We start from the raw sequence: 17,447 nt of genomic DNA, 5'->3' as shown, positions 1-17,447 counted from the left end.
TTAGTGCTATTCAAGCAGGGGTGTTGTTTATGCTGCAGGGCCCTTGGTGACAGGCACTGGTGGCTCTAGTGGCGGGACTGCATTCCTCTTTCAGTCCACACCTCTCTCCCCACCTTCCTCACTATAACATCACCACACTGCTGCAAGATGTGCATAGTCACTTGTCATGGCACTCCCTCACTTTAGAGCGAATCATGGAAAGGTTCACATCAAACTGGGTAACACTATCCATGGAGTTCCTGATTTGAGGACCATAAGCCCTTTCATGCAGAACATGTGTAGTTGACCTTGTCAGCTATTAAACATCACATCATTTAACCTTGTATATCAGAGGACACCTGCTTTATAGTACTTGAACGCTCGAAGTAAGTTCATAAAAATTCAGCATTACTTACTTTTTTTTTAACCATCTTTCCTAACATACTGAGAAAAGATACATAAACTGTATACTTACCATTACCCCAATATACCACTGTCCTTAAAACTTTCCAAAATGCCCCATTATAAGGTTTGTGGGGATTTTTTTAGGTTGCATTGAAGTGCATGTGGAATTCTTTATACAGCATACTGTAAAACAGCTGTTTCCGTGCTTCAGTGCAGTGACAGTTGCAATCTGAAGTATGTCGTTAGTGGAGTTCATTACACTCTGCTGCGTGAGTGTGCATTTGGGACAGGAAGCATATCAGTTTGCATTGTGTGCGGTAGATCGGAGTTTGGTGGACAGTGGTCACAAGGCTGTTGCCCTGCATGAGCTTGCTGGAATGTCCTGCGCTATGGGGTTAGTCCTAACTACACAGCATGCACAGGATGTGTTTGTCACAGCGCATACCACAACTAAACCTACTCCGTCCACTGTCACTAATCAGAACAGTTTGTAGTTAACTGATTTCAGGAGGACCTTTTTCATTAATATATACACACGTTATAATTGATCATTTTTGGAATCTGTTGATACATCAAATATTATCAGTGATGTACTGTTACAAAATAATCATTGTTAGTTTCAGTTTCTGAGTGAACACATATTTCTGATTTGAAAAAAAAGTTCAGTTCAAGTCACAAATAAAAAAGAAACTAAACACTTTGTTACATCAAAGGAAACAGTGCGATCTCCTTGAGACTGATTGTGGCCACTCTGTGCTGCATACCTAATGGGCTGACAGTGTGATAGTGTAAGGAAGGTATTACACGATGACACACCAACTACATGGAGTGACCACTGGGAGCAGCATGTGGTGTGGAGGTATGTGGTAGCTTGAGTGACCGGTCCATGCTCCGGTCCATGCTCCGTGTGGCTGTCGTGAGTCTGTCCCGCTGGCGGGGATCTTCCAAACACTCACTTTCCTTTCATGGGGATGAGCAGCAGCTCTGTGGTCACGCTGCAGCCTTGGTCAGTGAGGAATGTCTCTGCTAACATTCTGGCTGCTGTCCACTGCTAGTCCAAATACACAGTGGAATGTAGGTGGTCACCACCATCCGCACACTGCTCCCCGGCAAGTACAACCATACACTGTTTCTCAGTAGTCTTGCAGCTTTTTCTCACTGGCATGTCAGATAGCTGAAGAAATGATACTTTTTGTTTTTTACCAGACTATTTTATTTACTATTACTGTACAGTATTATGTGATTTTGTGAAATTTGAATAACTTTATTGATGTTCACATTGACATAATTTGGCATTGTGTAATCATAGACATAATTTAGATTGTTCTCGTCCCGATATTGCTGAAATGTTGCTGATGTGACGAAAATTAATAACTCACTCACTCACTGAAATTTGAATATAACTTTGGCTAATTATATGTGTCTATTATATATTATAAATGTTAAAAGTAAGATGACAACATTAACAAACTTTATTTGGAAATATTTTCTCTCGCTGTTTAAGGTATGGTTGCAGTGATCGGAGTTTAAAATGCTTGTATGACATTGTTATAGTGTTGACATTGCTATTGCCAAGCATTTCAGTGAACTGGCAAATAATGTGTGTGACACAAGTGTATGGAATGTTAATATGCTACAAGGACAGAGGAGCGATATACAGTATTATGTACCCCTTTGCCCTAATGTGGGATTTCTCATTTCAACTTCTAATCACTTTGTCAAATAGAGTTGTCTTTCCTTAGTTGCATATATTCATGGTGATTGATTGTCATAGGTGTTTGTTCATCATGGTCATGTTTTCATCGTTTGATTAAGAATGACGGTTTTTATGAATAGGCAACATATTTATTGCAATAGATGCAAAGTGTCAAGCCAGATGCTGACATTGTTATCAAGCATAGGTTATTCCTCTTCTTCACACCAGCTTCTAAATGTCAGTATTTGAAGCCATGTGGTAGCCTAGTGGTTAAAGCATTTGCTTGTCAAGCTGAAGACCTGGGTTTGATTCTCACATAGGTACAATTTGTGACGTGCTTTTCTGGTATATTGCTGGAAAATTGCTGAAAGGAATCTAACATTAAATTCACTCTCTTATTGCTTGATTGTCTATTTCATACAAAAGTGGACCAAAATATATACCTCCAGGTCTGTTTAATTATTTCAACATTCAGAATTTCAGACACGATGATCATTTTTTAATAGTGTTTAAATGTTCATGGTTAATTTAGTGAATGAAGCTTTATTTGTAATGGACTGCCACAGTAATACTTAATAAATATAGGTAGTGAATGTACCTTTGTTGAGAGCACAGAGATAGATTACAACTTGTAAAGCATTAAAAGATCAACTGTGATTCAAGTCAGATGTTGCTTTGAGAGTAGTGGTGGGGAAAACAGTGGAATATATCATTGACAGTTGGTTTACAGTCGTTGATTTGACTTGGTCACATTTTCTGGTTGTCAATGTTTGACAAGACAGATAGCATGTTAGCCCCACTATGCAGGAGCGGGTCCTGTTGCATTCTACTGTCACCAGTTTGAAGGAGAGCGGAGAGGCCATTATGTGGGAGGGGACGCTGGTGGACAGAGGCACTGCTATTGATTTGTAGAAACCAAACCCCTGGTAGGATTTGGGGACACAACTTGTGCGCTTGCATATTATGAAGGTGAAAGATAAAATCTGGTCTCAAGATGTTCTGGGGCATTGTACTTGAGTTTGTAATCAGTAGGAGGACAAACACTCAAGGGTTTGATTGGGAAAATATCTCAACTTTTCTTGTGATTTGAATATGTTCTTGAACTTAAATTCTTACTTTGTTTAGCATAAGGTCAAAAAAGAATTTGGGTGTAGGGAATAGAAGGAATGTCCTGTCGTTTGAAGCATTCATGCTTCAGTTGCTAGTGTGTGAAGTCCATTTGTGTTGCTGGTTACAGGTTAGATTTCCGCAATCTTCGCTGATTGTACGGGATGACCACATAGATTGCAGAGTCATGCTAGGTGCCTTTGTTGACAGCGTGTACAAATAACCCAAAATTGTAGATCAGTGCTCACAATATCAATCACTGGGTTAGTTTGTCACTCATTCTGTTTCTGGCTCTTACAATTATGTGCCTTACCTTCGATCAACAACACATATATTAAGCTATAAATTCAACTCATTTGTCTCAAAACTACTGTTCAACCCTTGATGATCCCAGTTAGATTTGGTCTTCAGTAACCCGTGCTTGTTGTAAGAGGTGACTATTGTGATCGGGTTGTCAGTCTCTCAGACTTTGTTGACACATAGCATGTATCCCAATGATGTTCATATTGTTGATCACTGTATTGTGTGGTCCAGACTTGACTATTTACAGACCACCTTAATAGCTGGGATATGCTGAACGCTGCTTTCAGTTAATCAGCCCAACTACAGTTCATAAATCTGGGTCACATTAATGCCACAATGAGTATGCATCGTGCCATGTGATTAATTGAAATAATATTAATGCAGTCTTTGTTCTAAACACCAAAACTTGTGTTAAAAACACAAATCTTTAATAGAAAATGTTAAACGTTCCTTAGTATTTTAATCATTATTACAACTTTTGTATTGTGATCTGTTTGTAATGAATACCTGATATTAGTAAGAATCCATGCTGTTGTGACTGACACCATTTTGTTTCCCCAATCCTCATTTAAGAGTTTCTTCAAGCATCAACCTCTAAGGACCTACAGAAAACCCTCAGGGTAATTTCAGGGTGATCTGCCAGAGTCATGTAACCTCCTTTGACAAACATATGAGATATGACATGTGGTTATCAATGGTTACCTATTTTGTAACAACACCAGCAAATCAGCACCTAGGTTTCACTGGTCACTGACCTTTCATAAGGAAAGTTACTGTATGCACATGGTATACCAGTATTGAAAAGGCATGCAAAAGAGTTTATTCACAACTATAGAATACCCATCAAAAGTGTACACTCACTTGAAGCATTCACTATATGCTATGTTTATATGTGTATGGTTACACTGAAGATGAATTTCTCCTCTAACATAAGGGAACCAACTGCAAACCTTATGCAGATGAATAACATGAGGAATATGGATCAAATTGCTGTAGGAGCTGTGTTTTCATTTAAGGTTTTGTTAAAAATTCACCAATTTTTGAGGAGTTTCATTTTTTATTGAATTCATGATAGTGAGCTTTACATTGAGTTCATGTGTAAACCATACCTGAACAGTATTGATTATTTTGCAAAATCTAGTCAAGAACAGTTGATTGAAGTAAGTGGCTACATTTACACTTGTAGGTGTAAACGTTTTAGGCTAGTATATTACCTTTAATAAATGTTTATGCCCCTGCCACATAGGGTTACCCTCTGTATCAAACTGTCCGTGCATCCATAGGAAACAGCGAATGTACTTCATTCACTTCTCCAATAAAAAATTTCTCTGTGAAATTCAATGAACTTACACATGCGATGTCTTGTGACTCTAATGGTGTGTATCTCATATTTTGTGTTGTATTTTATTGTTTGTTTCTTTGTGTAAGTTTAGAGACTTTTGAACTTAGGTATATTTTGCTGAATTTCTCTATGATGCTTGTGTAATAGGAGACGAAGGGGGATGTACATTATCCACTTGTCCTCAAAAGCTACTGTATGGTATTCATTTAGAATACACATGTGCTTCATGAGGATTCTTAAGATGTGCATCTCAAAATTTGATTTTTTTTTTTTTTTTTTTCTTCTAATTTTAATGCCGTTTGAACTAATGTAAATGTTGTCGAATTTATCTCTGAATATAGTGTTACAGGGGCGGTGTACTTTATCCACTTCTCCTCAGAAACCACTGCATAAAGCTCATTTAGCATACAAGTGCCTTTTATTTAGTTGTGCATCTCATATTTTGTCTTGTATTTTGTAGTTTTGTGTATGTTTAGAAACATTTGAACTATATTTTGTTGAATTTCTCTCTGATGATAGTGAAATAGGGGTTTACATCTATCCACTTCTCCACAAAATCTGCTAAACAGAAGCGATTGAGCTTATACATGTGTTTCATCTCATAGTTGCATAGATGCTTAATGATCTTGTTTAGTAGAAATTAATTACAAGAGCACACTCAGTGAAGGGAACACTTCCTACAGCAGTGGGTCTTGTTTAAAGTCTATTTTTAAGAAAAATATACTCAACTTTTTTGTTATCCCAATCATCAATATTTTAGTATTTAATAGTTCATATTATGTTCCATGTAATACTTAAATATTGAATATTGTGGTGATCCTAATAACCGTTTTATTGAGTTGTACATAATTAAGAGTTATATGTCATATTTTGGATTTCACTTTCTCAGTAAAGTACAAATTCTAGTAGTTTTTAGGTTGAGGTCCCATCCGGGATTCGAACCCGCACCCTCAGAGTCAGGCACCTAATCGCCAGCACACAAAGTCAGCCGCCTAACCTGCTCAGCCACCACGACTTTGTGAAATTTGTGCATTTGACCACTTTCTAAATGGCATCGTGTAATCAGTTATTTTTAGTTTAATAGTTCTGTTATATATGTGTTTAGAGTAATTACGGAAGCATTGAACATGTTTGAACAAGTGTATTCAGGTCAGATTTGTTTTCGGAATGTATTTTCACCATTTCATGTCGTTCAAGTTTTAAGATGATATAGTTTAATGACATATAAACCACTTTCTCACGTTGTTAATGTTAAACTGTTAGACAGTTCAAAACACATGACATTGTACCAAGCTTGCTGTGGTATAAACACTGTTTACACACTATGATGAATATGGTAATGCTGAAATAATGACTAAATTATGGCAAGGTCTGGGTAAATGATTATGATGTGTCAGTGCTCTGTCTACATTAATACGTGGTTATTCCACATCAATTCTGAGCATTATGGTCAGGGTAACAAGCCATGGAACACTTAGAATACATGGTGTGACCACCTTTTTCTCATAAACAAGATGTGCTCTGGGCCACACACACAATATCCATGATTTTTCAAAGCTCAATTCATATGCCCTTTGTCCCATTCAGTAACTTGATAGCATGCAGAATAAAGATGTTTAAAAGTGGGCGTGTTCGGCAAGAGATCCTCCCTATAGGGCAGATTGGAGACAGGCTTGTGTGATAAAGATGTTCAATTCATGATATTCTGAACTTTGCACCAGTTATTTTGGGGGTGGGCATGGATTATAGGACTCTGGTGCATAAGATAACTGGCCAAAATTTTGAGGGGTTATTATGACAACCTGGGCTCTGTTTTACAAAGCTCTCGCAGAGCTATGACTGTTCCAGTCAGTGTTACAGCATGGAAGGTATGAATGGTACCAGAAAAGTTAAAAGATCATAGGCTTATGAGAGCTTTGTGAAATGTGTCCCTGGATCTTCTTCCAGTCCAGATTTTCAAAACTCTTAGCTCTAAGATAGTTGTAAGTTAGTACTAATGTATGGCAATTATGACTATCTTAGTGCCAAGAGAGCTACAAAAATCTAGGGCCTGCTTGGAGTGAGCGAGTGAGTAAATGCACGTATAAAGATGCATCATCAATTTTGCAGTTATTTGTGGCTAGAAAGTACTTTCTTATGAGAAACAAGGTGCAATAAATTGTGATTCTACTTTGGGCATTCCTTTGCCAGTACTGTGTGGAAATTAACAAGTGTCCTTGTGTAATCATTAACTGCAGACTGACTTGTATAATGAGTTTTATGCCTCCTAGACTATGATAATTGCAAGATATGCAGGGATGCTGGCACATAGAAGAGATGGAAAGCGTTGTGTTGCTGCATTGTTGTTATATGTATGCAAACCTCACAAAATAACTGACATTGAAGTAACAGTTTGTTAACAGGGTTGATTTGGTTTGGATGTTTTGAAACACTACGCAGTGTTATTGAAAAATATGCAGAGAAGATACATAACATATTGTAGAATTACCATATTCACGGTAATGCGTAAACATTGTTAATAGTAGAGTATTGTCATGTGTTTTGAACTATTCCGTTGTGACATGCATCAAGATTAGTGCTAGTATTATACCGTATAAAACCATTAAAATCACTTAGACCATTACAATGCCAAAAGTTTCAACAAGGACGTTTGAAGTTACATCATCAGGAAGTGAATAGCTGGTTTTGAATGAACGTTTTGCTGTTTGTGACATTTACCAAGCCTGAAACTATTTCTCTAGTACTTAGTAAATACTAAGTGTACATCTATGACAGAAATAGCCTACATGGTTAAGGTTTCCAAAACAGCGCCGAAGAATGAAATAGGACTTGAATTGGCTAGTGACATACCTTAATAGTGAGTGAGTCTGTTTATGTTTAACAATAATCCAGGTATATCATGGTGTGAACACCTAAACCAGACTTCACATGACTTCCATGTGGGGATTTGAACCCAGGCCTTTTTTGCTACTAGGCCACCCATTAATTGTTTGTGACACTGGAGATATGTTTGACCAACATATGTATTAGACATATACAGCTGTCATATGTGACATCCAGTTTTGTTCATTTAAAGTTAAACGTTACCTATTATGTGACATATGCACTGTTGAGTGACACTTAATGGTATAAATATGGCCATACTATAGCCTTATGAATATGCAACCACCAAAGTAGCCTTGTACATCAGGATAAACATGCAGTCAAAATGAGGACTTTTTGAATTTTTAGTTTTCAGATTCAGATGACTGGAGCCAAATAACACTGTCAGAATAAAATAGTTGCGAATTGTTTTTGTTTACACAGCTGTTCCATCTTTTAGAGATATGAAAACTATACAGACACTGATTCAATTTTTTAAAACCATAACACCTGACATGCATTGTGTATATATTCTAAGGCCACCACAAGAACACACTGCAAAGAACAAAGCCTTCTTACAATAAATGGAGAATGGAGTAGGCTTAGTGGTTAAAGCGTTCACTAGTGTAACCTGCTCTTGGGATTTTCGTGTTAAATATCTGACAGTTGTTGGCAGTTACTTTTATTTTTTGTTTTAATATTTGATTTCATGTCCTGGGATTGGTGGTGGGGGTAGTACAATGGTTAAAGTATTCGCTTGTAATGCTGAAGACCCAGATTCGATTCCCCACATGCGTACAATATATGAAGCCTGTGTAAGGTGTTCCCCGTCCTGGTATCGATGGAATATTGCTAAAAGCCACGTAAAACTGAAACGCACTCACTCTTGTCCTGGGATGACATTGTGACATATGATTTAACCAAACTGAAGGTAATATCTGTCTGCATAAACTGTACATGTTCATTGCAGTGTGAAGTTCATGTCGCACATGTCCGCAAATTCTTTTATTTGGGTATCAAAATCTGAATTGTTACCTGGGATGACATTGTGACATATGATTTCTTAACCAACCTGAAGGTAATATCTGTCTGCATAAACTGTACATGTTCACTGCAGTGTGAAGTTCACATTGCCCATGTTGAGAGTATTACAACAGGAACACCCATGGAGATGCAACATTCCACATACTGGCCAACCAAATCAGAATTTACATAGTGATATGACTTTGTTTGAAAAAAACATGTCGTAAATCAGATTGTGATAAAATCTACAGCATGGGTTGACCCAGATGTGCATTGGAGGGTGTTCAGCAGAGCGTGGCATAAACATGAAGAAATACTAGTACATGTTTTCCTCCTTTCACAGATTAACTATGGACCTGCCTCTTGTTTGCTGAGGCATGGTTGAAGAGTTTGAATTTGTGGAATCTGTTTTGTGCTGGTGATGATTGCTGAATGATTTGTTAGACGTTAATGTTTTTTCACCAGAACCATTCATTTTTAACTCAGCTCCGGGGAATATCGTTACTTGACCTGGAACATTCTTCATGAATGTGAAGATGCGGTTCTGCTGTAGGGCCAGTGAGCTGATCAGTCTGACCTTGACCTTTAGTTCGTCACACAATCTGTACTGAAACTAGCCTTTTAAGTCTTAATCCCTCTGAAGCTATTCATCATCCTAAGCAGTAAATCTAGACCTGTCCTTATTAACTTCAAGATGAAAATAATATTACAAGGTCATTCTGTGAGATTTGCATGGAAAAATATGTTAACTTTTGCATTAGGTTTTAGAATAGGTTTTAAAAATATTTGTTCGATAAACAAAGGCACTGGCTTTAAATAGATGCTTTACAGTTCTGCCAACTTAACAGCTGAAAAGTTGGAATCAGACTAAGCTGGAAAAGCACTTTTGTTTCACCAACACATTGTTTGCATTAGAACACTATTTGCATTGCAGAATATTGATAAACTGTGAGACCAATAAAACTGACGTACTATACATATCATCATGCATGCATAAAGGATGAGCACAAAGTTCAGTCTCACTTGTGTTTTTTGAGACATACACTCCTGGCAAAGAGAGTTATGTTCACTTTTAAAAGATGTATGCCAGATTGTTCTTGACTCTAGTCCAAAATCAGCATTGGACTACTTCAGATGAACTCATTGCCTACAACTGCAGAGCATCTCACAGTAATAATCAATGCATTGCCTTCAATAATGCATGACCCCATTCCACTCAAGGTATATGCATGTACATCTATCTTAAAGATTGCAATGTATTATTCATAAAAGATGACAATCCAGCGTTCTGGTTTCAGTTTGACCTGTTTTATTGGAGTAGTGGGTGGATGAAAGTTAAATGGCATTAAAAACAGGCAGTTAGCTAATATGTCAATCCCTTCCAGTTGTTGTAAAACATAGATCTATGTACATGTAGATGTAATGCAGTGAAAAGTACACATAGTTACAATAGGACCTATTGGTTTTTATTACCCACATGGACAAACGCATCAGGGTTAATATTTTTCATACTAAAATATCTCTTTGTCATGGTGATGTGACGTCGTGAACAATGCTGTGACATCATGTTTCTTCTGTGAGGATGCGTTCTAAATGTGATGATAGCAGTTGCAAAGCTGTGCTCGAAAGTAGATTTGGGTTTATTTTCCTCAAACTGACAGCTTAGGTAATAAACAGAATATTATGTTCGTGTCCATGTCGTACTATGTTTACGACACTTAGTGACTTGTGCCTAAAAATCAGTATATCCCTTGCTCTCATTCAGGAAATACCAATATTTAGGCACTTGTGCCATAATCATAGTACAACACGGGCACTCATATAATATCCTTTATGATTCTTCAGCAATGTGGAGCCTGGCCTGAACTGACCATTCCATTTTAAAGTTGGGAGGGAGTTGGGGTGAGGTGCAAGGCAGGAGGTCAGTGGTATAGAGGCACAGGATTGAGGGCACCTGCCATATAACCACAACATCCATCAGTCAGTGCGTTGACCACCACCACCACCTACCATGATCCATCTCGTGACCTGACGAGGGAGATAACACTTGATGTTTTACTTAACATTCTGCAGATGAATCAGTATTTTTCTATTTTGGCTTGTTATCATGAGTTTTGTATGAGCAGTCGGATAGTGTGGATTTTTGTTGTCTCAAGAAGACATATAGAATTGATAATAACAGAAGTTAAGTGTTAATGGCTAAATAATTCGTTTTCCAGGCTATGCTATGTTGAGACTGTTCAAAGAATAAACTTATAAACTGATGATATGTTCTTTAATACTAATTATATGTACATAATAGAGCTGTAAATAACATGCCTTTACCAGAGGATTAAAAGGCCTATTTGACCTTCAAGTGAAATATAGCCTTACAAGTATTTGACACAGAGGCTGATCAAAAATAGAAGATCTGATTATAACCTTTAGTGAATAATAGATTAATGCCTTTCAGATAGATCTATTTGCTCATTCATTATAGATGGGAATGCAGCCATATGTCAGCATGAAACATTTACAGGACGCTTGTGCTGCAGTCATGCCATGCCATATTCCTCAAAGTGGTCTTGATACTTCAACTTTCATGTCTCAATGATGTCAGGCAAGTTCAATTTATGGAACTCAACCCTGAAGTAAAAGAGAATTGAATACTTCTTCAGCCTTCCTTAGTACCATTGGAGACCTGACCTGGTGTGGCAGTGTTGATCTGTGTAAGCCAAAAACTGGAACCTGCACGTTTCCATCCTGTGACACATCTGACTATGAGCATCATGGCTGTAGATAACTTTAAAGGGACCTAAAACTCTACAAATGATGCTGGCTGCCCAAGCAGGGTACATTTTTTATGATCTGTCAAAATGATTTTTGCTGGGTCTTCATTCAATGAAGCTACAATACTGAAATAAATCCAGTTACGGCCTTTTTAGAAAGTTGGAAATATAAAATCTGATAATTTGATACACTTATAGAAACATAAAGAAACACATGAAAGTACAAATTTTCCCTTATTTGCAGAATTTAACCCACAGTGCAATACATACCTTGTGAAGAAACCTGGAAAAGAATAAAGGAACACTTGTACTTTCAAGTGTTCCCTTGTTAAGTTGTTTGTTTGCATGAGTATATATATATATTCCTATGAATGCCAGATAATGTGATCACCACCAAATCATGCATAAAATATGTTAAACTGCAAGGCATAAATTAAACAAGAAGGCTGATTCACACAACACTGCACAAGAACCCAACAAAGATGTAGATTGCCTGGCTTCACATGCAATGATGCTTCAGTGCTTTCTTTGTCACTATTTTAGTAGAGAAGTGTGATAGCTACCCATTTCACAAACACTTAACGTTACGACTGATTTGTCTTTTACACCCAATGAATCTGTTTTTTGGCAGATAAACAGGATTGATTATCCTTAAGTGTTGAAGTTTTTAAATTTATCACCTCAGTTCAACATTTGGTTTCAATGAAAGCCAACATGATGCAATTTTTTCTGTGATGTTACTCCTTTTTGGTGTATATTCCATGATGCTGGGTTAAGACAAAATGAAATACTGACAACAATAAAATGGCACGGCATTTATCATTTAAGAAGTTTAACTTCAAGATACTAAAATCAGATACACAGGTCTGAATGTTTCACTTGTTTGATAGTGGCAGTTCATTTGAGGAGTTTTATTCAGGAGGTGTTACCAGAGTGTACTCAGATGTATAGATATGCATAGAATAGTTCTGTAGTGACGTGAACTATATCATATATGAGATGTTGAAAATATTGGTGTGGTAGCACAAGGCTGGTCGAGTAAACTGCATGAAAATTTTGTTGTGATGGCACAAAGCTGATTTGAGTGACTTGAGTGAAAATATTGGTGTTGTGGCACAAATCTGGTTGAGTAAACTGTGCGAGTGTTTTCTATCCTGCACATGTGGGCTGGTGACATGTGTTACTATTCATGCAGTGTTTGCCCCAGGCCAGTGTCAGCTTGTGTCATTCTCCCTGACTTTTGCATTGTCATCTGTCATCCTTGTCATCAATTATGATGTGAACATCACATTCATATTTCAAGCTGCTCTGTAATCCTTCACAGACCTGTTGGGAAGAACAATTCTCACTCAAACCACCTGCTCGAAAGAAACTCCTTCGAAACGATAAGGATGTGTGTATGGCAGTTTTGTATAATAAAAAAACAATAAAAGCCGATGAATCAAAGGACAAAATGTCCATGAAAGAAGGCACGTGATTATATTAACACAATTAGGAAGATAACAAGAGTAGCAAGCTAAACTCTTTCTAGTATCAGTATTGTAATACCTGTTAGTTGTTAGTCTTAAATATTGCGTTAATATTGTAGATCCTGAATTAAAAACAGCAAAGTCTGAGGAGAGTGTTTGATACATGTTTACGTTTCATAGTATTGTAACATAGTGTATATGATGATCAGATATTCGTCCATATGGATGCCTGCAGTAGACTGTGTAGGTACACCATGATTATAAGACATGTTAGCACATGTGCTTGAAAGTCAAGTCAACGTTATGTCATGCCCTCTGTTGTTTTATGCTGTTGTGAAATATGGTATGTGTGCAGAATATATTGTGTGTAATGATTATTACTGACATTTTTCAGTTTCGTCCCAGTATTACGTTACCTTTTGACCAGTTCCTTCAGAGTACCTCTCCTCTCACTTTCAACATTTCACATGCTTGTTTCCGTATTTATGGCATCATATTTTTTTTCACAGAGTTTTGATTCTGGTTATGAATATATTTACTCCCTCATCCGTGTAGAAGAAAAGATCTGCTTATGATCATCAGTCAGCCATTTTTTGTTTAGAATGTACCAGCAATGAAATGTCATGATATTTTTCACATTTTTTGACTGCTTTTGACTCTGCTCTCCATTGGCTCAACAGACATATATTGCTGAATTAGCTGAACTTTGGCATGTAGCTTTCCTATTGATGATGACAACACTCTTTGTTCATATGATTAAATAGGAGTGTTTGTTTATATTCCTCATATTTATGAGTGCTGACAGCAACTTTTTTGTATCAACCTACAAGACACAGTAACAATACTAGCCAGTAGAAAATATATTTTCTTTACAGTTGTGTTGATATTGAGTTTCTTTGTAACATTTGAATTCTGTGTTTGATCGAAAAGAAAATTGTGTGAAATGTATATATTTGTGGGTTTTTTTTGTAATCTGTAATGTAGGCTAAATCTGTGAAACAATGATGACAGTCTGCTGGGCTGGATAGAGAATTCATTTGCTTTATAAATCTGTAATAGCATTTATACTAATAGTGTTTTGTCTGTGTCTTTTGCAGGTAGAGGTGTGAGGAGGCAAATGCAGCATCTACCTCCAGTACGTGTAATGGTCTCTCCTACCTGTCGTCAACTACCTCACCCCACATTACCCAGCTACCATGAGTGGCACTAACAAGAGCTACCTCCCATCGCAGAGGATGATGCCCGTTTATACCACTGTCAGCCCTCCTCAGACAGAACAGAACAGTGTACCAGAGTTCCCCTACGACCCTGTGCCCAGCAAGGCATTGTCCTCACTTTCCAAGTCTGCTTCATATGGCCTGTCTTTGGAAGAGAAATCTTCCCAGTCCAAGTCGTCTGTTTTCGCTATGGCCCCAGGAGAGTCTCCTAAACAGTCTGCTTCATATTCGCGTGTCCAGGAGTTTCCCTATGATCCGCCTGACAAGAGCAAGCCGCCAGACTATACCTATGATTCATTACCCAATGGTGGTAAGTCTGGGCAGACTCCTGCAGCTGCCTACAGTCGTGAAGACAAGACCTCCCCACCCTCGCTAGCTTTAGCATATCCTCGAATGCAGGACTTTCCATACGGGTTAAGTGGTGTAGCTATGCCTAGCTACAATTACAGCAGTGAACTTTATAGTTATGTGTCAAACGGGTTTCCTCGAAAATCAAGAATGTGCAGCTATTGTGGAAAAGTATTCACTCGATCCACAACTCGTCGATATCATGAAAAGCGGTGTCCTTTGTTGCGAGCTGCTGGTAGCTTGTTAAAGAACGAAACTCAAGTAGCAGTAGCGGCAGCGGCAGTAAAGACTGAAACCTCTCCTTCTTACTCTTCAGCAAATACCTCTACCGTCTCCTCAAGTCAACATACCTCATTTGCACTGGCTTCTTTATCCTCCCAGCCATATGCATCTACCTCAACTGCTGCTGTGGACCAAAATCGTAATGCAGTTAGTGGGATTAAGGGTGAACCTCAAGAGATGCTAGATCCATCACCCTCTAATTCTGAAAGTTTTAACCAGGGAGATCTTAGTACCCCACGTTACACTCCGGATTTTGATTCAGCCAATCAGCAGGCTTTAATGTTTTCTCCTCCAATGAAGGACCGCTCCTCTGAATCGCCATTATCATTACAGACTGATAACCAGACTGCCTCAGATCATCTTGATACGGGTGAACCATTAGTGTTCAAAGATAACATGGACCACAGCACAGCATCTGAACTTAGGGCCGGCAGCAGTGATGCCCTTTACAGCAACTCCAGTGCCGGTTACCAGCAGTACAAGGACATTCAAGTGTCGCGACAATCGTCTCATCACTCAGGGATTGCCACTAGTTCATATAATGAATCCATTTCTCAGGGTACCTCTGGAGATGGCAGCAGTTTCAATCAGGACATGGCTCAGGAAAATGATACTATGTGTGACTCCAAATCTGAGGAGCGTGCACCAAAATCTGTTCTTGCCAACAAATGCAGTATTTGTGGAAAAACATTTGATTCACCTCGTCAGCTTCACATACATGAACAGCTGCATACAAAGTACAAGCCATATGCATGTCGTTTCTGTGGCCAACGTTTCCTAAAAGTATCAATGCGTATAGCACACGAACGTCTTCATATCGGAGAAAAGCCTTACGTCTGTGCTATTTGTGGGCTGACGTTCACACGCAAGTACAGTGTACGGCTTCATATGCGAAGGAGACATACAGATGGACCATGTCTTTGTCGCTATTGTGGGAAGACACTGTACACGTTGCAGACTCTGAAGAGTCACCTGCTGTCGCACAACCTGCCTAAGTCTGAGAAAGAGTCCCTACACTACCTCGGGACGTCAGGAGGTGAGCGTATTGCTGATGCTAGTGGTTCCCAAGAAGATGAAAATACATTAATACCAATGGCTCCTGAAGACCAGCTTGCTAATCCCAACAAAGATATTGCTCTTGCTATGGAGCTTGAACTTGCAGGCAATTCAAAAGAGAAGGAATGGTGTAAGCTGTGTGAGAAAGAATTTCCTAAATCGTTCATGAGATACCATGAAAAGCTCCATGCTGATCAGAAGCCCTATGAATGCCCTACGTGTAACAAGAGGTTTGGTTACAAGAATAACATGAAATCTCATATGAAGCTCCATGCGGGAATAAAACCATATCAGTGTCATGTGTGCGGGGCAAAGTTCACACGTGGTTCAACATTACGGCGACATGCCCGCCGCCATGGGATATTCACTGAAAGTGTGTGGGACTTTTTTGTTCAGAAGGGTGCTTCCTCAGGAAATCAGAACAATGTCTCAAAGCAGAAGGTACCAGTGGGTCCTCTTAATGTGCAGATTCAAGGCCACGGACAGTCTTCGCCAGAAATATCAAGTTCAAGGTCAACACAAGGTGAAACTGCAAGAGCGTCAGTAACACCAGATAAGTCACTGAACTATGAACGTGGAGCGTACTCTGGACCGCCTGCTTTGACAACTAGTAACATGTACCCTGGCTATGCAGCAGTAGCCACCTTACCCGAGAGTATTTATCACACATATCCATCTACCTCACACTTCAATGTTAACTATTCCAATTACACTGCTAGTCAAGAACCTCAGGCTGATGCTCTCAACCTGAGCGTGACCAAGGACTCCATGGATCCTGCTGCTGTTGCTGTTGCTGCCACTACTGCTGTTACTGAAGTAGCAGAGACATCCGAGGATGAAGCAGATGGAAGTGAGAGCAAGAGCAACATATCCTCCCACACTTGCACATCGGGTGGTGCTAGTGTCGGGGTGCAGGTCAACCTCTGTGGGTGTACTGATAAGACCTCGCTTCTCTCCACTTTGCCATTTGACCACCGACTTCTCAGTCCACTTAATATTGACGGGTCCGGGACAACGGCAACAAGTCCTTCACTGAGTTCAGGGGGAGATAACTTTAATCAGGAATCTGTATCTACGCTGATGAGTTCAGGGCGCCTGTTTCGGTGCAGTCACTGCGATTGTTACTTTTCTGAGTATGCTATGTACCGTATTCACCAGAAGCTGCATGCACGAGATGCCAACCGACCGTTCCTGTGTCCTGTGTGTTTCGAGGACTGTCATGACAAGATGTACTACGCCTTGCATCTTTACGAACATCTACGCATGTGACCCACCTCAACAGACAAGCACCACCTCAAACTTACCTCATTTTAGCATTATCATCATTATTATTATTGTTGTTGCTTTTAAGGTATTTGCCTGTCTCAGGATAGACAGCTTTCATTCAACTTGTTGAATTTATGGTCATAATGCATTATTCAATCAGGAAATTGATTTATGGATCTAAGTTGTTGATGTCTGCTTGTGTCAGCTCTCTTAAAAGGCACCTATATTTCAATTGGTAATGACTTTTTTCATAATAAGATTGAAATCTACATGTAGAATGTTTCCAAACAAAGTTACATATGTCGCTAACATGATTCTGTCTCA

General features: G+C 38.8%; 1 protein-coding gene across 1 annotated transcript in view; it reads left to right on the top strand.

The window, feature by feature from the left end:
• Nucleotides 1-17,213, top strand: part of LOC137278019 (zinc finger protein 585A-like) — a 35,177-nt gene extending 17,964 nt beyond the window's left edge. Inside the window, exon 3 of the mRNA XM_067810054.1 lies at nucleotides 14,052-17,213. Coding sequence (XP_067666155.1) covers nucleotides 14,151-17,126 — 2,976 coding nt within the window. The 5' untranslated portion in view covers nucleotides 14,052-14,150 and the 3' untranslated portion in view covers nucleotides 17,127-17,213. The remainder of the gene's footprint in view (nucleotides 1-14,051) is intronic.
• Nucleotides 17,214-17,447: the final 234 nt, after the last annotated feature.

This window comes from Haliotis asinina, chromosome 3 (assembly GCF_037392515.1).
Source record: "Haliotis asinina isolate JCU_RB_2024 chromosome 3, JCU_Hal_asi_v2, whole genome shotgun sequence".
NCBI classification, from domain to species: domain Eukaryota; kingdom Metazoa; phylum Mollusca; class Gastropoda; order Lepetellida; family Haliotidae; genus Haliotis; species Haliotis asinina.
The sequence above is the reverse complement of the archived record's forward strand: the minus strand, read 5'-3'. Positions and strand labels throughout refer to the sequence as shown.